At 44.3% G+C, this 23,794-nt stretch overlaps 2 protein-coding genes across 7 annotated transcripts in view; one reads left to right on the top strand and one right to left on the bottom strand.

The window, feature by feature from the left end:
• Window positions 1-23,794, top strand: part of YME1L (ATP-dependent zinc metalloprotease YME1L) — a 185,911-nt gene that overhangs the window by 161,156 nt on the left and 961 nt on the right. Inside the window, exon 19 of one of the 5 annotated variants that reach the window (XM_065440433.1) lies at window positions 15,770-15,902. The exons of 2 other annotated variants lie outside the window; for them this stretch is intronic. In XM_065440433.1, the coding sequence (XP_065296505.1) occupies window positions 15,770-15,839 (70 nt within the window). In that variant the 3' untranslated portion in view covers window positions 15,840-15,902. Of the gene's footprint in view, window positions 1-91; window positions 3,100-4,847; window positions 5,018-15,769; window positions 15,903-23,794 lie in introns of those variants that run through there. 2 more of the 5 variants (XM_065440435.1, XM_065440434.1) reach the window with 2 other exon arrangements.
• The window catches only part of qless (decaprenyl diphosphate synthase subunit 1 qless), a 67,690-nt gene continuing 46,175 nt past the window's right edge, over window positions 2,280-23,794 (bottom strand). Inside the window, exons 2-10 of one of the 2 annotated variants that reach the window (XM_065440436.1) lie at window positions 11,444-11,686; window positions 6,202-6,335; window positions 5,783-5,921; window positions 5,105-5,194; window positions 4,523-4,654; window positions 3,730-3,810; window positions 3,559-3,672; window positions 3,391-3,471; window positions 2,280-3,301 (exon numbers count right to left, since the gene is read on the bottom strand). In XM_065440436.1, the coding sequence (XP_065296508.1) occupies window positions 3,161-3,301; window positions 3,391-3,471; window positions 3,559-3,672; window positions 3,730-3,810; window positions 4,523-4,654; window positions 5,105-5,194; window positions 5,783-5,921; window positions 6,202-6,335; window positions 11,444-11,686 (1,155 nt within the window). In that variant the 3' untranslated portion in view covers window positions 2,280-3,160. The remainder of the gene's footprint in view (window positions 3,302-3,390; window positions 3,472-3,558; window positions 3,673-3,729; window positions 3,811-4,522; window positions 4,655-5,104; window positions 5,195-5,782; window positions 5,922-6,201; window positions 6,336-11,443; window positions 11,687-23,794) is intronic. The other variant, XM_065440437.1, reaches the window with a different exon arrangement.

Below are 23,794 nucleotides of genomic sequence, written 5' to 3'. Positions count from 1 at the left end.
TCTTTTGATCACATAGGGATGCATTCATTGCTTGCCTCAGCTGCCTCCGTTGCCTCTGTGTTTACAATGAATGTATGCGATGCTGTTGCAGCTTTGCAAACCTCTGTTTTGGCGGATATCATAGACGGTGACTTGGTGGACTACACGTGAAACTTTGGCTACAGCTTCAAAGGACATGCAAGCACTTTGGGAGCTTCTTATGCTTTATCCAAATGGCACGAGCAGCATATACGGTGCTTGTAATAAAGGCGGGGCTAAAAATCTATTCCAAGCTGTACTAACTTTCCGCTTATGAATTGAATCAGTATCACTGTGTCTAGCTCTTCATTCTTTATTTAGCTAACAGTTTTAAGCAATAGCTTGTCACGTTTTCGACTTGGTAAAGTTCCCTGGGCGGTCACTATCCGATCGTTTACTTTCCTGATTGCTCATGGGCATGTTCAGTGCGTTGTAATAGCTTTTATCAAATACTTATTATATCACTAGTCACTCTCTTACTGTGTGGACTGTTACAAAACGTTCAGCTTTGAACATTAGTGTGCAGTCAGAGTAGTTTCCATTTCCCATGCTTCATCAGCACATTGATTAAATTGTGCGCCTGTTCACTTATTTTTGATATGTTGGTAATAGAGTGGGCATAAGTTTGCATGAGAGATGAGTGGATGTGTGTAGATAACGTGCAAGAAACTTCCTGTGTGCCAAGAAGCGGCGCTGCTTCCTTTGTCACCGTACAATGAGTGGTGCTCACTTGTGCAGGTGTTCTGGGGTTCAAGTCCTTTCCTTGGAGGTTAGGGTTACAATGCTGGTGGATGAGTGAATTTGAGTGAAGAGCCAGCAACACAGGCAGCCGTCTGTAGCAGTGGTCTGTGAACACAGATTCATTCCATTCCTTAATATGCCAGTCACAATTTTAGCAGCCAACTACTGCGTGGGTCTTCACTCCACCGCGCCATATTTTGCAGCGAGGCTGGAGCACAGTACGTTGGCAAAATCCCAGTTGCATTTCCGACAGCTGATCGCATGGAAGCAGGGAGTGGGTAGTAATGCCGTATTTGTGTGTTTTCGCTGAGGCAATGTGCAGTGTGCCGCCTAAAGCGCCATCTCATTTCTCTAGAGCAAATTGCTTCGTGAAAAGGGTCAATACGAGGTCATAAAATGTAACTGCACAGTCTATCACATAGGAAGTACAAGCTGTTCTTTGGAAAAGTGATGCTTGTCTAGGTATATTGGGCCTAAACAAAGGCTTGTCAAATTTTTTCACAACATAAAAATTCATGCACGAAGAGGTTAATGGCTTTATGCAGCAACCAGCAGATTGTAACGAGTAAGCTGCCTTGAGCAGCCTGGCAATAGTTCTGCCCAAATACTGCTTCATCAGTACGAGATTGGTCCAAGCGAAGCAAACTGAGGGGCTATGAGGTAGGCATCGAAGTCTACAACAAATGGATTGTGCAAAAAAGATTAATTTCCCAACACTGACTGAAGCCAGACAAAATGTTTGCCGATACTAGTGTAGATGGATGGGAAACACTGCACGAGGCTCGCCTGTCAACACTTGCTCGACTCCAGGGCTCAGTGCAGCTTTCGTGCACAACCTTCTAGCACTTGGGGGACTGAGGCAACATTTTTTGCAAACAGTGAGAACTTTTGTAGGTAACCGAAAAAGGCTTAGCAAGCAAACTACTACCGATAGCCTCCTTGACCTCCAGCTGTAAAGCTGCTAACCAGATTGGGTTGGTTTGACTTTGGCTGATATGAAAACAAACCCTGCCAAGTGTGGGCGAAAATGGAATTCAAGAATATTCAAGCACTTAATGAAAGGGGTTTCTAGGACCTTTCTGCTGATATTGCGAGGTACGGTGCATGTTGCGATTGGCCTTCTCAGTCTTGATGGGGCCGCACCTATCTGTGCCAAATGGGACATGCAGCTCCCCGGAGACATTCTACTGCTTGTCATATTGCGGGTGTAGCAAATTTTTTTGCCGACTGCCAATGGTGGCAACAACATTTTTTTTACATTGTGTACAGTTTAGACCCCTTTTCTCAGTTACGAGAGGCTGCAGAAATGGGTGTTTAATGTTGTGCACTGTGCAGTCTTTTTTTTATATACCAACTACTTAACCCTTGCTACATTGTGAAAGCATCATGTAAAATATATTTTTAGGAGATACCAGGACCACATGGTACTTACGTTTTCAACGAAAGAAAAATGTGTGGAAGTATGTGGATTTCATTAGTCAAAGATGCACAAAAAAAAGAACCATGCCAAAGGAACACAGTCTGGTGACACTTGTTAATTTTTATTTGCTTTGTTTAGATCTGTTAGTGTTCCATTACAAATGAATGCCTTAAAACATCAATGACTTATGTAACTGTAACAAAGAGGCCAAACAATCCTTTCTTTCTTATTTTCAATTACAGTAATAGGCTTAATATGTTTATAGTACTTCCCAAAACGTCATATACTCCTATGTACAGGTTATTTTTTTAACAGCATTATTAGGGTAGTATGTATACTCTGCAAGCACATCTAACTTGCAGAAGATAAATAACGTGTAATTATTAAGTATAACTGGTTGGTCGTGTTATAAACTCTTTCAAACAATAGTAATTTTCGTCATTGCAAGTATGCCATCTTAGTGTACAGTGAACGTAACTTTCCCACACAGAAATGCTTTTTCTTGTCTATGATTTATATTCAAGGCCAAGCTCATTACTTTTATGTACATTAATCAGAGAGAGGTCTTATGTACAACTAGCACCCGTGTTATCTGTTGCTCTGCTTGCCACTTCTCTCCAGTGCTGGTATCAGCACTCACAGATGAAATTCAGGCAAACAAATGGAGCCATTATAAGCATCGGAAAGACAGCGCCTTCGTTGTCTTCTGCATGCGCAAAGTTCAATAGCACTATTTTTTTTTTTTTTTAAGCACGCAATGGCCATCACATTTGTGAAGGTCACTTTGTCAGATTCCTTCCGATTGTCAGGCAAAATATATGAAACAGCTCGACGCATATACTCCTCTCTCCACATGGGCGGTGGTAGAGTTTTAGGGCTGCAGGCATTGGCTTTGTTTTATGTACAGTTTGTCTAAATCTCTGCACCTATTTTGTGTAGCCCAGTTTCGTCTTGTGGAATGGACGTGGGCCTGCATTGTGGTTACTTCTTGCGGTTGAGCACTTTTTCGGTGATGCTGATCAGTGCCTGCTTTTCTGGTGACTCGACCCACGGTGCGAGGTGCCGCACGGCTTCGCTGCAGTGCTTCTGTGCCAGCAGCCGCGTGTGCTCTAGGCCATCACTCTAGAAGACAAGATGCACCAAGAAAATGTTACTAGCTGAGCGCAATGAAAGCCTGCTTTCTCAGATTTCTGTAATGCTGGGCTACTTACCTTCAGAACTGCCTCATAGGCCCTTTCCACATCTCCAGGCTCTGAGAAGCGTCGCATTATCATAGCATTCAGCTCAGGGTACTGGGAAAGAAAAAAAAAACATGGGCCATTCACTGCAGGAAAGACTTGCACAAAGTCTGAGCAGTGTGTTTGCAGAAAGCGCTGTACCTTGTCACAAGCAAACAGGACAGGTGCAGTGGCAAGTCCTAGCCGGAGGTCAGCAGCAGCAGGCTTGCCGAGATCAGACTGGCTGGATACAAAGTCTAGGAGGTCGTCAACCAACTGAAAGTCAGTGCAATAATCAGTGCTTTTCCGTTGTAAAGCGCTGTGTATACTAACCTGAAATGCAATGCCAACATTTCTGCCATACTGGTAGGCTGCCTCCTGTATTTTCTCATCTCCACCTCCAAGTATGGATACCTAAAGAGACAGGCATTATTAATACTTCTTCCATAAATGGCTGCACATGCTGGATGCCTTCTCACTGTATTAGACGAAGAAGATCCAAAAAAGTCATGTCTAGTTTTCTGTTCACCTTAGTCCCTATATGCCCACAGAACTATGTGCATTTAGGTGTTTATTTTTCTACTAACTACCTGTAAAAAAACTGGTGGCATCCCTCTTCAAATTACTTATGCAAAAGGTCAATGTGATGCTCTTGACTGTTTTCCCCTACAGTCTCCTCATTGTGGCCCATCCGATTTCTGGTTGGTTGTGAGAATCAATTTCTTATGGAAGAAAGGAACCCTTCAGGGCAAGAGCACATATATCAATGAATATTCTTCAGTAAAGAGCTAAATATATTGCACTCAAAGTTCGATGCTGGAAGTTGTGGCAAGATTTGATGTTCTGATCATGGAGATAGAAAGGCCATTAAATGCGTCATGTAATTGCTTTGTAATATTTGACTACATTTTGGATGTCCTCTCGATCTCATTACTATCTTGTTTTTAAATGCACCATGCACAATACTGTGTACAATAGCACCAGTTCAGCTGCTTTGTGGTAGTGCTCTGCCATGCAGTTAAATTATCTGATCGCTATCCAACTCGCCTCATTTTTACATCACTCTTACAAAAGCGCATGATGTTGAGCTGTCAAAAAAAAAAAAAAAAGCCTCGAGGGCACTCACGGATCTGCAGGCAAAGGCAATGAGGCTGGCAGTCTTCTTGAATGTTTTTTGTATATAATGAGAGAATCGCTCTCCCTCGTCTTCTTTGGAACCCAGCTGCATGAATTCTCCTTGAACTAAGTCCACAAGAACCTGTTTGAAGAGCACAGGGATGAGTGATCTTGGGTGCCAACACATACACACTCTACATGTAGCTAGCTGGCCTCAAATGTTTTCCTTTGTGTCCCTCCCCATGAGCTTGATGAAATACATCCAAGCTCAGGTGAATCCATATGCTGCCTGGACTGTCCTGATTTTTTTTCTTTTATACCTGTAATCTTTGCAGGCATTGGAAGCAGTGAGAAAAGTGCGTGGGATGACTGAGAGGGCGAGAAAAAAAAAAGAGCAGCTATTCTGAAGCATGTTTACCAGCTCTGGCTTGTAATACTGCTCTCAGAATGCTTTCTCGTGCAAGCACCACTCCCTGCGAAAAGTTAAGCTTCTTGCACAGGCCTACTGGTGCAATGTATAAACAACGCCAGCTGATGCAGTATGTTCAAAACTGCTATGATACAGTAGAGCCATGCGATAAACGCTACTTGCCTGAGACAGGAAACTATTGACGTCATTGCTCCCAATCTTGGCAAGCAATTGTGCTGTTCGGGAGAGCACGAAGTCACCCGCTAGAATTGCCTGTGAAAGGACATTTTCTATGTCATAAAGTGTTTCTCCACAAAGACTTGTGTTCTGTCTGTGTTCAAAGCCTTTATTGCATCTACAATTTTGGCAAATGGCCTGCCTGCACCTACACCAAATAGTCATGAAGCAGTAGAGGCCAACAAAAGGACCAGTGAAGTGAGAACGCCAAGGGTTGAAAACATGCTGAATTGAAATTTGAGCTGTTCATGCAATTAGTTGGCCAGCTCAACCGCAAACTATTTACTGTCATTACACTTGTTAAGCACATGTCTCAGTTCCAGTGTCTGTTCCACACTGAGCACATCCTATACAGGCCCAAATAATAACCTGTGTTCTGTAATGCTAATTATCCACATCACTGTCCCAGCTATTTGTAACAGGACTCAAACTTCATGATAACACTGGCAAAAGCTTGTACTTTCCCAGCCAGTGCTGTGGCTTCAGGAAGCCCTTCAGTAGCCGCAGAACCTGCAAGTCTTTTCCCACCAACAACTGTGCAAATCAAAGCCTGCTGTAAAACGTTTTTCTATTTCTGCTGTGAAAGAAATGCAGGGAACATTCATCAGTTGTCATCATCCTCACCTTTTTCTGCCCCCATAACACGTTGACACTGGGCTTTCCTCGCCGTGTGTCGGAGGTGTCAATGACATCATCGTGGACAAGGCTGGCAGTGTGGATCATTTCGCACAATAATGCCACTTTCTTTTGAAAATCTAAAAGTCTGCATAAAGGACCAAGACATTTTATACACACATGTAAGAATGTTCAATGTAGCAGCTACAGCAAAGCTGTATAAACACAGAAATACATATTACTGTGACTCCACAGCCATTAAAACTGCCATATTCTGCTGACACAACATACACCATGAGGCATAACTTTATAACTAATGAATCTCGTTGTACCTCAATTTTCCTTGGCACAATTTATGACAGTCACACTCAATGTGAAAATGAACGCATCCACATCTCAACTGACAGACAGTAGCAGCAACCACTTACACATTTCTATTGTGCACATGAATGTTCACAGCTCTGGCCATCAAGGTGCAGATCATCGGGCGAAAAGCTTTTCCCTGGCCATCAAAGTAGTAGCTGGCAATTTCGTTCAGCTGAGGCTTTGACACCCATAACTCCTGCATGAAAAAAAAAAAAGGATGATGACAGAAACAGCATCATTTCCATCGGCACGTTCAGTCCAGCCACTTAAAGGGACCCTGAAATGATTTTGTACAAATGTACCGAGTCATTAGGGTAAATCCTTCTGATCATTAAGTGACACATTTAAACGCTTGGCAAAAAGCATGTAATTTATTGTAAGGTTTTAATAATGTGCAGCAGTGCTGCTCCCCTGGGTTTTCAGCTGCCCTATCTGACGTCAGTTGGACAAGCTATCCGATTGGCTGCCCAGGTCGCAATATCAATCATTTTTCCGTCTTTATGGTGAACAAATGTTTGTAATATTTGCAATCTTGGTTAACCTGTTTCTATAGAAAGTAACAGAAAGAGAATTCAAAATGACAATTCATCACTACATTCAAACACTTCTGGCACACAGCAAGTGCCGTCTGCTTGTGTTGCAACGTGCTCTGTGTTGGTGTCAATCTCTTTTCGCAAGCACCATGGTTCGTCCTTACTGTGTTGCAGGCTGCAAACGTGGTCGGCGATATGTCCGGTATTCGAGTAAACGCAAAGTGTTTTACCAGATGAGCGGAGGCGCAAACGTGAACAGCCTGCATGATGCAGCCATCTGGTGGCACAGAGCTAATATAGCATAGAACGATAGAAAGCTGAGCTAGTTGGTAAGGATTCATAATGCAAAAAAGGGTAAGGCGTGCAGACACGGATACAAAAGAAGTGTGCAACAAACACGAACGCAGAGTTCGTGTTGTCCACTTCACTTTTGTGGCTGCACGCCTAACCCTTTTTGCATTACTAATATAGCAGTTACCAAGTGTATTCAACTTTGTTGCTGGTGTAAATTTTCAGCACGAGCGCTATTATAAACCCATCTTTTTAAATGTTTAAAATGTGTTACGCTTCTTTACAGCAATAATAGCTCTGTGTTTGGCTGGTTAAAGTCTGTGCCACCAGGTGGCTACACTGTGCAAGCTGCTCAGGCTGCTCACGTTTACGATAAAGCCCCTTCATCACGGTGGTAATAGTATGGAGGGATTTTGGTTTACGCCTCCACCCAACCACCAGGCATGCTCGGCGCTGCAACAGAACGCTTGCAACGCTCGCTGCTTGACAGCCAGGTGGCTAGCAGAGAGGTTGTAGAGAGCTGGCTCCAAAACAGTCGGAAGTAGATAACACTACGCCACATCATTGATGCAGAGCCGCCCCAATCACCCGGCAAACAAGTTGAGGAGGAAAAGCATGCCTAGGGAGGAGGGTAACTTGTAATCGTCCGTAGCTCTCTTAACATGACACTTGTGGTGCTGCTGATGTGTTACTATAGCTGTACCCTACGTATCTACAAAAATTGTCCAAACAATTTCACAGTCCCTTTAAGTTTTTAGCTTGACGCCAATTACGATTTCCCTATTCAAACATATACACGTAAAATGCAGAAGTGCTTTTCTGGAAAGTTCTAGTGACTCTAGGAAGCAGAATTTCATTTGAGGGCCTGAAATTGTTTTTGGAAATTCCTGGAAACTGGCGAGTAAAACGAAACAAAGCACAAAGTTTGCATGTAACTCTGCACCAAAAATGGATATCGCTGTTCTGTTAACTGCATCCATTGAAGCATTAAACCAGACAAATTTAGTATATTATGAATTTTTTGCAATGTTTACCAGAGTATTGCAAGAGTCCTACTCGCAAATGATCAGTACATTTGAGTGGTGTATCGTACATCAAATTTTGTCCGCTTTAGATGTATTATTAGGTACAGTGTATCCAATTGTGATATTGGTTTTATAAAATTTTAGACATTAACGGCTTAAATAAAAATATACTTTCTACAATCACCAAATTCTAAGTTTTTATTTGAAATGCAACAAACCTCATCAATATCAGTGCAGTGATTACCAAGAAATATGATATCTTTTTTCCCATGTATTTAGATGGGAGCCTCCAAGCTAAAGTACAGTGAACTGGACTATATGGGCAGTGCCCCAACTGATGCACCCCATGCCTTTTCACATGTATCGCGCGATGTGCTGGTCACAGTGGCAGCATTGTCATCACTAACTATTGAGTGCATCTAGCAAACTGTAGCTCTACGTAAGGCCTGTCTGGAGCGCATGTCTGGTCAGACGCCAGATCTGTGTTCCAGACCGGCCGTGCTCTAGTGTGCAACACGCTTCGTCACGATGCGCCTTCAATAGTTGCTGACTGCAGCACCAATGCTACTGGCTACACAAAACGAGTCAGGCTGCAGTCGTACCACTTTAGAAAGGTTCTAGTACACTCTAGCTAAAGCGTCTTCTTAATCGGACATTGAAAAGGTAACTGCAAAGCTGACGCCTGTATTTCAATATCAGTGCTGTGATCCTCCTTTTTTTTTTTTTTTGGCCATCAGTGCTGCACGATATATACACAACTCCAAACTGCAGCACAGATAACATTTGCAGTTGACAAACTGCACTAAAGGTTAACCTGTTAAGGCAGCTGCCAGTTTTTACTTATGAAGCTTTCGTGCTATTCTGCCTCTCATGCTTTCTCTCTCATTGTATGTTAACTTCAGCCTCCAAAAAGACTGCCTGATTCCCGATTAATTCCTTTAGTAATTTGAATAGTGACTGTGTTATATTCAGGCCACACAGCTCCGGCACATTGCCAGCAATCATGCAGCCAATGCATGGATGCTGATCTTCACAATGTACACTACTTGCAGGACCAGAAATTTTTGTTATTTTTTTGCTGTGAACAGCATTTGCAAGCTTGAAAATGGGTCTGTTGTGTGTGTAAATTTGTCACACTATGCATCCAGCCAAGCATGTTAAAGAGAGCATAAGCTTTTGCTAGCTAACTGCATGACAGAAATGGCATGGGAGCGATGACAGTGTTGTCACGATGACACACTAATACTTTGTTCACTATCTGATTGTTGATTGAACATACTGATGAGTCGGGGACTCGTAACTGCTGTCCCCGTTCTTGCTATTTTCTTAGTCGGTAGGGTAAACAAACATTTTTAATTATGTCCACTTATGAAATACATTTCAATTTTATGTCAACAAAAGGTGTATGTTCCAACAAAAGCTACGTAGGGTTTTTAATTCCTTAGTGCTTACCCAAATTTCAGTTTATGTTGTGCTGTGCGTTCATGCTATGTAGGTCAAAAACAGTAACGTGCCATACTGTACTCTAGTGGGGGCACTGCTATGTGCATGTTAAGGACATCTGGTAGCGTCATTCAATGACTGTGTGCTTGCTTTTCACATAGTGTCTACACATCCTGGTCTCACACATTGAGTATTGAAATTTGCAATGAAAACAATAATGCACTGTAACGCAATGCTGGTACAACAAATTATGTAAATAATTATAGTGTAGGCTTAATGTTGCAGCATAGAGGAACATGTGCTGCAATGCTAACATTTGATATTCCAGCCAAAAGATGTACTTGGGCCAGGTAGCGTGACATGTAGCATGTTAAAGCGGCCCTGAACCGCTCCTCAGGCTTGGTGAAATAACATAGCCAGCGGGTAGCATACGCTGCTGTGAACATGTCAGGCAAGTTTTGCTTTCGTACGCGGTGCGCGGAGCTCACAAGCAGATCGCGAAGTCACCTTTTTCTCAAATGCTCTCTTTTCAATAGAAGGCCCTGTCTTCACTCTTTTCTAGACCCACTGTTTTATCATCGGATACACTATTTCGCCATACCCCTAGACGGCTGCTATTGGCTGCGTAGATACCACGGTCGCTGCGGGGTTCTGCCTCGAGTCCACTGGCCAAACGCACTGCGGCTCGCTGAGGACAACTGCGTTTGGCTGATGTTTAGCACGCCATAGGCACTAGAGGCGCAAGTCATGATGTCTACATTACAAGAGAACTGCTTGTTGGCCTAGTTGGTGCTTGCTAAAAGACATGTTTTTTGCCACAAGTTAAAACACACACAAAAGAAAGACGCATAAAGACAACACGGGCGGCAGATGTTCACCTGCCATGTTGTCTTCTATGTGTTTTCCTTTTGTGTGTGTGTTTTAAGTTGAGGCAAAAAACGTGTCTTTTGTCTGCGTTAACATACAAAATGAAATTAGAACTGCATGCCACGGCGACACATCTAGAAGGAGGAACGTTGTGCGCACACCCCACTGCGCCGTAGCCTTCACAGTGCAAGGCATTGAAGACGGAATGGGAGCACAGCGGAGGCCGTGTTTGATTGCCAACAACTCGACTACTGCTGAACACATCGAAGCACTTTTTGTGGCAAGGTATTTCTGAAATAAGCTGTTTTCACTTCAAACACCTTTCTCCACTTCAATAAAAAGTGGTTCAGCAATACGAGGTCAGCCATCAAGCATGGAAGGAAGGATTAGGAAGGACATGGCAGGCACAAGGTTTGTTATTGAGCAGCAGTGGAAAATACTGCTGTTGCACAACAGTTGACATAATTCATTTGATGACAGCAACACCGATACATTGTACAGGTCTGTTTTTAAGGAAGGACTGGTGAATAAGCTTGCATAGCTGATAGGCACTACTGCTGGGGTGGCGAGCCGTAAAAGTGTGCGTGCATGCATGTGTGTGTGTATGTGTGTTGAAAGACATGTATTTTAGCAAGCACCAATTAGGCCAACAAGCAGTTCTGTTGTAGCATACGAGTGTGTGTGTGTGTGTGGAGAGAGAAAGAGAGGTGTGGAGGGGGGGGCAAGACGCCATAGGCATAAGCTCAGACTTCAAAATCCAAGCTACCTTGTACATGCAGCTGGGAGCACACAATTTCGCTCTAAAGGCTGCCTGCCCTTTTTCTTCAGTTTAAAAACCCACACCATATTTTGCTTTTTCGTTGCTATTATGCAGGAGTAGACACAACAGATTTGGGTGAATTTATTTAAATGCCATGACTAAATGGTGCCTCATCTGAAGCTCACATGCACAGTCATGTCAATCAAGTTGTCAAGATGGTCACAGCTTTCAGTGGTGATGAGAGGCCATGAGGCTATCGCATTCAGCAACAACTGTTGAAACAAAGCACACTCAAAATCTTTTATCTATAAAGATTGTGTGCGGAGTTGTCCTCTGACATAAGAGATCTTTCATGAAAATGTTGTGCGGCCCCTTGCGGATGTACCTTTTTGATGGCATCATAGATGTCTGCCAGGTCCTGCTTGGACAGCTCGAATGGGTCTGTGCTGGTCTCGGGCAGACTGCCTGGTTGCTGAACCAGGGGTGCCTGAGACCAGGGGGCCGTCGTCATGAATGTCCGACGGGGTGTGAACTGGGCTGGTGCAGTGGTGGTGCCATGCCTGCAACTGCAGCAGCTGGCTCGTGTACCTTGGCCACTGCCGCCAAGGGGGTGCTGCAACCTCCTGTCCTGTGTCAGAGCAAAGGCGCATCACATTTTAGTTTAACGGGCTCTGTCCTCCGACAGGTCTTGCCAATTGAGTGCAATCCGGGCATTCACTTGAATAGCACTTCCAGGAACACCAGTTACTGCAAGGATGGCTAAAGTTGATTGATTTATTAGCCTATGGAAGATCACTCAGCATTTATGTGCCAATGCCTATAATAGAGAAAATTGCATTTATACACACTACATCTCTTCTTCAATTTCGGTCACCCACGAAAGGAGATGAATTGGCATCAAGCATCGCCTTGTAGTGGTTGGCGATGCAGGCAACCTGCTGGTGCCAAATTTTCATTTGTTTTACAGAATATTGATTATTCTTGACAAAATGCTACCAGAATTGTTTTGTCAGCTGCAGCTAGTTGCAAATTTCCAAAGTGGTGGTAACATACTTCTCTCGCATTTGCAGCACATTTGCAAATTTGATGTACACAAATGTTGCTCTTGGCAACAGTGGCACATGTGCTGGTTTAGAACACTGATCTCTCAAATTAGCTTGACTTCATTTATTGCCTCCTTAAGGTTACAGCCATGAAGTGCTCATTCCTGCTTCTTCCAGAGGGTGTTTTTGTGCACTTACAGTGAATCGAGGCAAGGAATGCGACTTTTTTACAAACATGCATGCTTTAAACAGTAGCACAATGTCTCAAGATGTGCAGAAATGCACGCTTTGACAAAATTGGCAGCCGTGATATATGTAATACAAGAGTGTTCACACACACATTGGCACTCTGAAACACTCAAAACCTCGTGGCATGCTTTTGTGGCTTTGCACTGGCAAAAAAGGTTTATAATCCTGTAAACTCTCAGTTGTATGGACATTGATTCAATGAACATTTCAGAATAACAAACTTTTAGAAAATCTTTCAGTTGAACGAACTTGATCAGTGGGCCCCGGCTCATTTTTGAAATTGGTTCAATGAAGCTTTGCGCTCTGCAACGCTGTCATAGCCAATGCCCGCTGCCCCGAACTGGCCCTCCAGCCATGTAACAGTAACACTGGCTGCAATTAGAAACTGCTGGCATAAATCTTGCCTTCCCACTGTGTGGTGAAAGCAAGCAAGAAGGACAGTGCAATGACCCTGGGATGTGGACAGAGGTCTGTCACCAGCTGGATATTGACAGCAATACTTCGTTTGAAGACTATATGCAGTGCGACAGTGAGCTCGTTACCTGTGCTGAACTATCAGATCTGAAAATTGTTTCCAGCATTCATCCCGAAAAAGAAGAGCGATGAAGAAGGTCCAATGGCAGAGGCAGATTCAAATCCTGTAACTCTAGCCAAGGCTTTAGGATGCCTTGGTAAGTTGCAAGACTTCGTGTCTCAGTAAAAAGCTGTGCCAGAGGAAGTCGCAAGAACATAGACTCGCTGGGCAGCTTTGTTACTTCTTGCACTTTTACGAGCACCAGTGCAAATAAAAATTAGATATTTTTTTTTAAATGAGATAGGCAGCACCGTAACTGGTACTTCATATATGATGTACATAACTCCATAAGTTGCATTTCACACTTTTGACTCGATGTCTGCTGTGCCCTATGCAGTTCCATATTCTAGTGAATGTTAAGTTTAGTGAACTTTCAGTTACGTGAACTATTTCCTTGAGTCCCTTGAAGTTCACTCAAGTGAGAGTTCACTGTACAAAATAAATCCTGCAACAGGTCTGGGTATCCAGCATTCAGCTCCATGATTCACAGTAACATGTTAAATATCCAGAGAGGGATAAACACAAAATGTTAGAACTGATAGCGCTATCATTATCATTCATTATGTCGCAACTAGTGGTTAAGTGTGAAAGTACCATGCATGAAGGAACACATTAGTTTCAATTGCTATCTGCATGTGCTTCATGTCTGTGGTTATTGTTGGCCTCCCCAGCACGTTGTTATAGAAGTACTGCCAGATTCACTTCAGCTGATCTGCCCACAGGCATAGTTGGCCAGCCCTACTGAAAGATCACAGAAAAGGGTGTAAGAAGCATTCTTGCAGGAAAAATATCGCCTTTCTTTTTCAGTAAATTGAATCCATCAGTGTGAAGTCTACGCAATTTTCTGTTTTTCGATAACTATTACATGCACTAGCGTCAAGTGTAATGGTTATCGAACTAGCATGTTGAATGCCAAGTGTATGCCATGTTTGGGACTAAAAATCTCTAATGTTGATGGTGTTTGGTTTGGGTATCAGGAAAAGAAAAAAATCAAAGGCATAAATATGTTGTATGTTCCGGTTTGTGATCTCAGCATAGCAACTTGTATATGCATTTCCATTCAGATGGAATGTTCTTTGATAAAAAATGTATAATTACGAACAAAAATTATGCTGAACAAATTATATTAATGTGAGCCCCGAACTGTTAGTTAGCAGCGCATGACTTTACTGCTTTCCCTTTGTTTGAGTGTGTGCACATTCACATAATAAACGAATTTTGCACCAAAACCACGCTTGCAAGAAAGGTTCAGCTGTTTGACGAGCGCAAAAGCATCCTGCATATATGGCCCTCCCAGACCCCAAGTGCATGCGCACGCATACAAGGCATCAAGTAGAGGTAGGTAACAAATGTGAAACCTTGGAAGCATTTTACGTTAGAAAAGCTGGTTCAAATTGTGTCAGTGACACATCTGTTTTTCTGTACGAGGCTGAGCAGAAATTCCTTTCACACTAGCTCAGATAACGTGCTTTTTACCCGAATCTACTTGATGCCTTGTACAAGTGCGCATGCACTCGGGGTCTGGGAGGGCTATATTTGTAGGGTGCTTTTACACTCATTAAACAGTTGAAAGTGACCATGTTGTCTCCTTTCTTGTGTCGTTTTGGCGCAAAACTCGTTTATTATGTCGGATAACCAACTAGCCCAGCAGTTCACTCTTCTAAAGCACATTAACCAGCTTTGTGAGCAGTTTTGCATCTTTGCCATCGCATTACTAAAGTATCTTTGTTCATTACATTAGTTAGCTCGACTGAATGTCCCTTTTCCTTGCGAAGGTATACACCGCTACTGTGTCAATCACTTTCCATGGGCACCTTGAAGGAATAGCTGCGGGCATTTGTGGCATCCTTGACCAAGTGTGCATGCTATCCATTCACTAGTACTAGCTGATGGAGAAAGTATGTTCAGTGCACTAGCAACAGCAGAATTCTTGTCTGTCTAGCAGGGCTACAGTTATTCACAAAATTGTAGCCATGTTGAGCTGTCTTGTGGGTGTGATTCAGCAAAATCGTATTGCAGTTGGCAATGCATTGAGCAAAACTGACTTATTACTTGCCTTGTTCAGCAGAATAGGGCAGGTTGGATATGCATAGTATGCAAATTTGACATTCTTTTCAATAACCGTGCTAAAATTTACACAAATGCATAGTTGAGGGAGGGGGGAAGGGGTTAATGTGGTATGTGCCAACTTGGTAGGAACAACACACAGCGTGAAGGACAAGGACCGCGAGAGACGACAAACACAGCGCGGTGTTGGTCATCTCTCGCAGTCCTTGTCCTTCACGCTGTACGTCATTTTTACCATGAATTACCAACTAGCCCAAGCAACCACCCTAGTACCAACTTGGTCCGTAAGGAATACAAAAATATAGGGACGTGCATATTTTGCTTAACATGCTGCAAACTGCTGCCATGACAGTGCAAACAAACTTGCATTTCTGTCTGCAGGCAGCTGCAGAAGGCAGCCAGTCATGGAGGGTTCTTGCCTGTTGCCAGCTCCTCTTCAAGAAACCCTCCATGACCGGCAGGCAGTGACAAGTTTATTTGAGCCATCGAGGCAGCAGCTTGCATCTACATAAACGAAGGCAACTTTGCACTTCTTTCTTTAAAAACCAGGCAATTAACCATGCCAAGTGTTACACTGACAGACTCCAACATGCAATGATTCTGCAAAATTTGAGCAATAACAGTACAGTGGTAAGTGAAATATGCATGTCCCTGTACAAAGTTGTATGTGAAAGATGGGCAGTGGAGCCACCTTTTCCACGTTGCTGATCATAATAAGCCTCAATAGATGTAGAATAGCAGTGCCTCTGTAATGTGACTAATCTTTCTTCACTTCTAGTGCACAGAATGCATGGGACTTAAAGAAAGAAGAGCTGGACTTGTTTTTACCAGTCACCTTCTTCAGCTAGAGCAACATGGACTTGGCATGCAAAGAAGACAAATTTAAAATAAAGAACAATACTGCAAGTGCAGTTAGTAATGTTTTGATGCATAAGCCAGGTGGAAATGCAGATCACGAGATGCAGACCTAGGGGACTTAATATTGTGTCGCTCCTGGATGCACAGCACTTGTGCAAAGAATACGAGAAAACTTCTGCAATATAGTCGTGCCTTGTCATGACTTCATGCACACACATGCTGTAGCCAGCTGTACACGCCCCGTATTTTAGTTGCTTGTAACTAAAACTGACATGCGCTTGCAATGCTGTCCTGTTTCAAAGTGGAATACTATGCAACTTTGCACTGCACTGTAACTTCTGCTATGCAACACGAGTGCTGATTGATAGCATAGGGGAGACCTTGTATAAGCTCGCACTGGCAATTCACAACATACTGCACAAACACCTGAGTGCAAGAACAGTGTGGGAGGCTCTGACGTGGCAAATGGTTTTGAAAGTGCAGTGACTTTGATGAAAGGTACTTTGAAAAACTAAGAAATAAATCAGTTCCATAAGACTGCTAGTGCTCTTTACACATGGTGATAACCTACTATGCCTTCATAGGGAAATATTCAGCGTGCACAATTGACAAGGACACAGTGAAGTGGGACACACGAGCGCTTACTCACAACTGTGTTATTTTCGGAAAGACGCAGAACATACACGTACACCCCAGCTATCAGCCCTGAGCATGTGCAACAAGAGTCGTCAGTAAAACAGAAACAAATTAAAAACAAATTAAAAAGGTTCAACCAGTATTTAAAAAAGCAAATTCATTTTCAGTGATTTCAGCAATCTGTAATTCTGAGGCAGTTGCACAATATTTGAGAGAAGACAAAACAAAGGGATGCAGCGGTTTCAGCGCTGACGTACAAGATTTATTTTACTCTATTCTCCACACACAGCTGTTAAAAAATGTTAAAATGTGCATTTGCGAAGTTAATGATGAAGTAAAATTTAGAAATGACAGCGGACCACCCGTGGAAAGCTTTATGGAAGTACTATTCTTTTATCTTAGCTCTACTTTTGTCAGTTGGAACGAAGCAATGTAATTGCAAAAATCAGGTATATGTATAGGTTACAAGGTAGCCCCAATACTAAGTGACATTTTTCTAGCTCGTGTAGACCAAAGTATTCACAGTGCTTTAGGAAGCTTGGCAAAAATTTTCCGATTTGTTGATGATTTTTTGGTTATTTTTGATGGGAATGAGCATGGCTCTAATGTGGTTAGTGTACTAAATGTGTTTCATGAATGTGGCCTAGGCCTTAAGTTTACCCATGAGATTGCCAACGAAAACGAACTACAGTTTCTAGATTTGTCTCTGCGATTGCTACCCGACCACGCGTGCTGAATGTACAGCCCTAGATCAATAAAACCCGTATTACAGTACAAATAAGGACATTCGAAGATTGTAAAAAGCGTAATTGCGGTGTCTTGCCTTCGAGCTGCTTTAGTAAAATCTTGTTGCCACCGAATAAAAGAAAGCTTTGCTAGTCAGGCAACAAGACTAGCTTCAGTAGGATTCCTGGAACACTTTATAGTCAGAGCGGCTGAAAAGGTAATAAAAATAGTCAAGGGTGTACGAACCACAGATTCAAGGAACAGGCTTAGCACGAACAAAAAGCATCTTGCGGTTGTACCTTACGTCCATTATTTTTTCCCATGGGGTAAAGAGCCGGTATGGCGTTGAAGTGGTTTTTAGCACTCCTAACAAGGTGCAAAAACTGTGCCAAGCTATTTCAAATAAGTTTGACAATAGGGTAAAAGAATGCAGCTGCGGTCTTAAAGAAGATCAAAAATTTGCAAAATTCAGAATAGGTGTTGTGTACCAGCTCCTGTTAACCTGTGGCAACATGTACATAGGCCAAACCGGTCGGTGCATAAACACCCGTCTAAAAGAACACGGACATTCTCTCAGTAAAGAACACTATTTGCACTTGTTGAACCACTGTAATCTATGTCACTGTGATCCGGTATTTTTTGACACCGACATTTTGTTTTCAGATAAAAACAAACTAACACGTGAAATCACAGAAGCGTTTCATATCAGAAAGTGGGCTGAAAAATGCATAAGCCAACCATTGGTTGCAATCACTGAAAATTAATTTGCTTTTTTAAATACTGGTTGAACCTTTTTAATCTGTTTTTAATCTGTTTCTGTTTTATTGATGACTCTTGTTGCACATGCTCAGCGCTGATAGCTGGGGTGTACGTGTATATGTTCTGCATCTCTCCGAAAATAACAGTTGTGAGTAAGCACTCGTGTGTCCCCCTTCACGGTGTCCTTGTCAATTGTGCGTGCTAAATATTTCACAATGAATTCATACCAACTCGCACAACTATCAGTTCTGCAACTACGCCTATTACAAGTTTCTCTGGGGGAAGCAATCCTCAATATTTGTCCTCTAGACAAAAAAATGTCCTCATGCCCCACGACTAATCTCATTCCTGCCAGTCTTCCAGGTCAGTGGCCTAACCAGGAATATTTCTTTGGGAGGAGGGAGGGGTGGGGTGGGGGGGAGTGTAGCATGTAGATAGCACGGTAGGGGTAGAGGTCTGTCTGCCTATGTCCGCAATTGTCTAAATACAGTTGCATTTGTAAAGACACAGTTCTCAACAAGATAATCTACCTAGGCTTAGACACTCATGACTTAGATTATCTTCTCTTTCAGAAAGGGTGTTGTAGTACTCTTTACAAGGGATTGAGCTCATCGTACGGGAGACAAACTCAGATACAGACCATGGATGAACATTTATGCATTTTCAGAAAAAATAAATACGTCTGTTTATAATCATGGAAAACTTGCAGCCTTGCGACTTAGTTTCACTTTTTGGAAGTGCAATCACAATATTCCTGGCACGAGGATAAATTGTAGGGATGCTTGAAGTCACTGCACTATGAAGCTCCGATTTGCTTCTTCACGTGAACATAGTCAAATTCTGGGGTGAAACTCCTGCCTTCACCTTTTCCTTCTATTTCACCTTTCCATCAGAGATGCGATGCCAGAAATATTTCAAGCTTGAAAATAACAAACGTTCATGTACAGCTAAGAACCGAATGTGCCAAGCACCACACTTGCATCCAGAACCTCAGGAGAGCTTGGGAGCTTAGTTGTAAAATTTTGGTTGCACCTTCCAGCAAATAATAGCGTGGGATTGTGCAAGCTGCAGTCTGGGACATACACATTTGTTTCTCTCTACACTGCTGGGAACTATTTAGGCTTAGTCTTGGAACTGCAAGGGCACATGCGACAATTAAGGAATTTGGCTGCCTAACCAGCATCCTAGAGACTCACCACGCACGTTGACCAGTACTGCATGCATGACACTAAAAGGTCCTGCAACAATGATCACGCTGCTTTTTTGGCGAGGTTCTAATGTTCTGCTTTTTTGGTGAGGTGCTGTTTTACAGCAGCTTTAATGAATCCCTGAAATGGTTTGGACAAGTTTTGTAGACACGTAGGGTGCAGCTACAGTAAAACAGTTTAAGAAGCATCTGTATGAGAGAGCTTTAGCTTGTCTGTTACTTAGGTAAATGCAGGTGGACTGGGTGTTTGGGGTGTAAGTGCAAAAGTGAGCGGCCGGCACCGTGCAGGAAGAGCTCAGACAGACAAAAAAGAGCCATAATTGCAGTAACCAAGTGTATTCTACTTCGCTGTTGGTGTGGAGTGGCGAAATCGTGTTGCTGCAAAAAATTTACACTCGCAGCAGAGTAAAACAGACTTGGCTACTGCAATATTAGCTGTGTTTGTCTGGTTGAGCTCTGCACCATGCAGGACACTCTAGTGTACCTGTATGTGCTCCCATGTACAGGAACACTAGGCCGCTCACGTTTACGCCTCCGCCCCAACGCCCAGTCCGCCTGCGTTTACCAGAATACCTGACAAGCTAAAACTATTAAGAGAGCTACGGAAACAACGCACGGCGCGTGAGCAAGTCTCCTTTCCCAAGACTAGTTTTACGAGCGGCGAGAGCGGCAACCAATGGCGGAGCACCTGTGGGCAGTCACGTTAAGATCACGTTACAGGGGCGTAGACGAAGCGCGGGCGGCGCGGAGAACTCACCCGCTCAAGGGGACTGTTCTAGTAGACGACAGTTGTAGAAGACGACGTCCGCTGCCAGTCTGCAATGTCTCGCGCTGTCTTCAACGAACTGTTCATCACTCAAATTGCGCAGCGTCTACTTGATCGGGATGCTCAAATGAAGGATTTTCGCAGCAAAGATAAGAGGAGGATTCTTCGGGAAGAAATTCGGGACTGAAGCTTGTTGCAGGTGACGTATATTTCCACAAAGTAAAAAGTAGGCGTTGCTCGAATCGGCCATGTCAGTTGGTGCCTCAGAATGGCTATTTCTCTGTGCGCGTACTTAGCAAGACCTTTAAGCTGTCGCCTAAAAAGAGCTAAAATAGACATAAATGTGAATAAAAAAACTTGTATTAGCAGTTCGACACAGTATTTTTATTTTCTGCAAGGTTTACTAGCGCGAAAGTGGGCCACCAATACACCGATGAAACCTGCAGCTCAAGCTCGCCAAAACATGGAAATATGGAGCAAGGCGCAGCTCTTGAAGACCACTGAAACCCGGAGCTTACGGGCACTGCGCAGTTTGGACGGTCGCTTCCGACGGCTTCCAGTCACATAGCCCGGCGCGCAGTCACAGGACACCTACATAAATGCTCTCTGCATTTACCGATCCCGATGATGCGTGTCAATTAACCGAAAGGCATCTTGGAGGCCGGACGCCGTTGCTCGTCCTGGACCAGAGAGGGCGCCTGTTAACACTAAAGTGACTGAAGTGTAACACTATACATCTCCTCCCTTCAGTCACGGAACCGTGCAGGAGGGCCCAGCATGGCCCAGTCTCCCATGAGCGGTAACGTAGGGCGATGGAACACTGGTTGCTTCGCGCATGGAGCCGGAGCAAACAAGCGAGATGGCATGTCCAGCACCATGCTTGCTCTGTTTTTGACGAGGCATGTTCTGTTGCGGCGGGCGCTACCTGTGTCGCACTGTATCCCATACGAGCGAGGCGAGTCGCCCTAACTTAGCACGGTACCTTTGCGTCTGACGTCTTTTATCCACACACTTTGCCCTGGACCGGCAGAGAGCGGACACCGCGATGATGATCCCTGGCGGTGCTTGATTTCTAGCTTGGTGTTATGAAGCCGTTGACTGTCCACTAGCGTCGGCTTCAACATGCGTGGAGCAACAGGAACTGTGGTGCGAACACGCCGGCCAAAAAGTAGCCCTGCTGGACTGTAGCCGTTATCTAAAGCAGCTACAGCTGTTAAACCCACACGGTACGTCATAAGAGCCTTGTAGGGGTCAATTTACTTGGCTATCTTCTGTTGCGACAATTGAAGAGTGCTCTCTCATAGACGAAGTGATTGTCGAAGGTTTCGATGACTTTAGCGTACTTCTTCACGTCGGCTGATGTCAGGCAAAGTGCTTTAAAGACGCCTTCAGCTTTGTCAGCCATAATGTACATTAGCGAGTTGATTTGATCAGTGTCCGCTTGTTGAAGACCAGTGGCAATTCGAAAGCCTTCGCTTCCAGGCGCTCCATTCCTTGCCGATGAAACTGAAGGCTTGAGTTGGATGCGCCGATCACTCCGAGTTCCCGACTCGGTCATGGTTGAAGTTCTGATGACTCACTTGGGGACGTGAGGTTTTGCTTCTCAAACCATGTTCGATAGTGATGCGCACTATAAGTGAACTAATTTATTACCGGTTTTAAAGTTACAGAACTGGGAGACGCCCTGTGCGCCGTGCCCAGTGAAGCGACCGTCCAAACTAGTCACGCGCTTCCGACTCCCCATCAAGTCACTTTATCAGGCCCGGCACGCAGTCTCTGCATCTGCCGACGGCAACCGAAAGACGTCTTGCCGTTGCTTGTTCTGGGCCATAGAGCACGCTTGGCAGACAACAAAGCGGGCGAACCGGGACCGGGCTTCTTGAATAAAGGCACATTCACACCGAAGCGGAGCGTCTAAGCGGACAAGCGTATTTTCAAAGCGGCGAGGCAGCGAGCGCCCGCGCCTGCTGTTCAGATCAGCCGCGTTGTCTGGCTGTCCGCGCCGCCGAGAAGGCGGGGCATATCGCAATATCTTTTTTCCGTACGCTCGAGCCGCCAATCGCCGCAAGCCGCACCGCATGCGTGCGGTCGCGCGAAAAATTGCACGCTTAAACACTTGTGCACAAATTTCGGTTTACAATCTGTAAGGCATACACTGTGCACACAGTGTAAATAGTAATTTGTGCACAAGTGCTGGATAAGTGCAATTTTTCGCGCCACCGCAAGCGTGCGGTGCGGCTTGCGGCGATGGGCGGCTCGAGCATAAATCGGCAATCGGCACCCTAGCAATTTCTCAATTTCATTGACGTTCCGCCATCTCGCGGCGCTTTGAGTTTGTACGCGCAGTTTCGATATTTTTTTTCGTCGTGGGTCGGCGCGCTCCCCCGTCCGCTGTCTACTTCTGCAAAATGATGAGCTCAGACGAAGAAGACGCGATCGTTGGCATTTTACTCGATCGCCACTTGTATAGTCGCTTTTCAAGATTTGTTACGGCGCAACACAAGACAAGGACAAAAGTAGGTATAAAGCGACGGCACGGCGCCGTGTCGTCGTTTTATACTTTCTTTTGTCCTTGTCTTGTGTTGCGCTATAACAAACCTTACTATAAATCCCGACCAACTGGCCCAACTTGCGTTTTGACGCTTTTCATGAACGGAAGCGAAAAGCCCAGAGAAAGACATTCGTTTAATTCGTTCACCAGCGCTATCCATACCAGCGCTTCCGCCGTGTCGGGTTCTCATTGTCTGCGGCCAAAGTGGCCAACATGTCCGCGCGGAAAAAATCGGCCCACGCACGATCCGGCCAAGCGGCCGCGTATTTTCCGCAAAGCGGAAAATCCGCGGCCGCTTGTCCGCTCTGCCTTCGGTGTGAAAAAGCTAATTCTCTCTCTCCTCCATCCACCGCCCCGTTTATTGGTCAGCGTGAATGGATGGGCTTGAAACTGGATCACCGACCGCACGTTCGAGGGAAGAATTTTCAGCCGCGCTGTCCGCATTCCTTGCGCCAAGTGTAAATACATAATTGACAGTCCTGTATGCATAAAACATGTCACGCCCTGCGTATATATAAAGACAACCGTGCATATCCAGGAGGATGTGCGTGCTTGTTGCACGGCACACGGGCGTTTTCTTGCATTTCGCCACCGTCGAAATACGGCTGCCGCAAGCGGGATCAGAAAAATGAAATTAAGTTTTTGTTCAAAGAAGGAGTGGTATGCATAGTTCTTACTCAAGCACAATAGATTTGAACGTTGAAAACCTGTCATAAACCTACCGCGCTTTTGAGAATGTAAGACCGGGAAAATAAGGTCCCACGGACGTACACAACATCGTATATGCCCTGCACGTTATTACAATCGGCCGTCTCCCAATGAAACGCATCGGTAATTTTCAGCTGCTACTCGATAAACCATGCACAGTTGTCTGTTGCGGTAGCTTTCTGACAGCCTTGTAACGTCGTAGGGCATGTATAGGCGCGAACTCTCGTTAGCGTGTGTATTTTCGTGCAGCGTTGAACGTCCGGCTCACATAAGCTAATCACAGCGTCGGAAAAGCATGTTTGTTTTCGTCGTCAATGCCAACGATTAGCATTTTGCTTGCTGACGCCGCCCACTGGGTGGTATGCACTCATGACTCGCGTAGATTGCGCTAATAGTCGCTATTTTAACCATTGTAAATGTGCAAGATAGTTCACCTTCTAAATATGCACTTTCCGCTATTCTATTCCCTTTTTATTGCACCTCCATTGGTGGCCGTTGTTCAGGTGTCAACCATCACCAATGCACACAGCACAATGATCTTCTTCATTTCGTCTAACGACCAATAGCGTTTTAGCGTGTACGGTATTCCGGT

The sequence above is a fragment of the Dermacentor albipictus genome, chromosome 4 (assembly GCF_038994185.2).
Source record: "Dermacentor albipictus isolate Rhodes 1998 colony chromosome 4, USDA_Dalb.pri_finalv2, whole genome shotgun sequence".
Lineage (NCBI taxonomy): Eukaryota > Metazoa > Arthropoda > Arachnida > Ixodida > Ixodidae > Dermacentor > Dermacentor albipictus.
The sequence above is the reverse complement of the archived record's forward strand: the minus strand, read 5'-3'. Positions and strand labels throughout refer to the sequence as shown.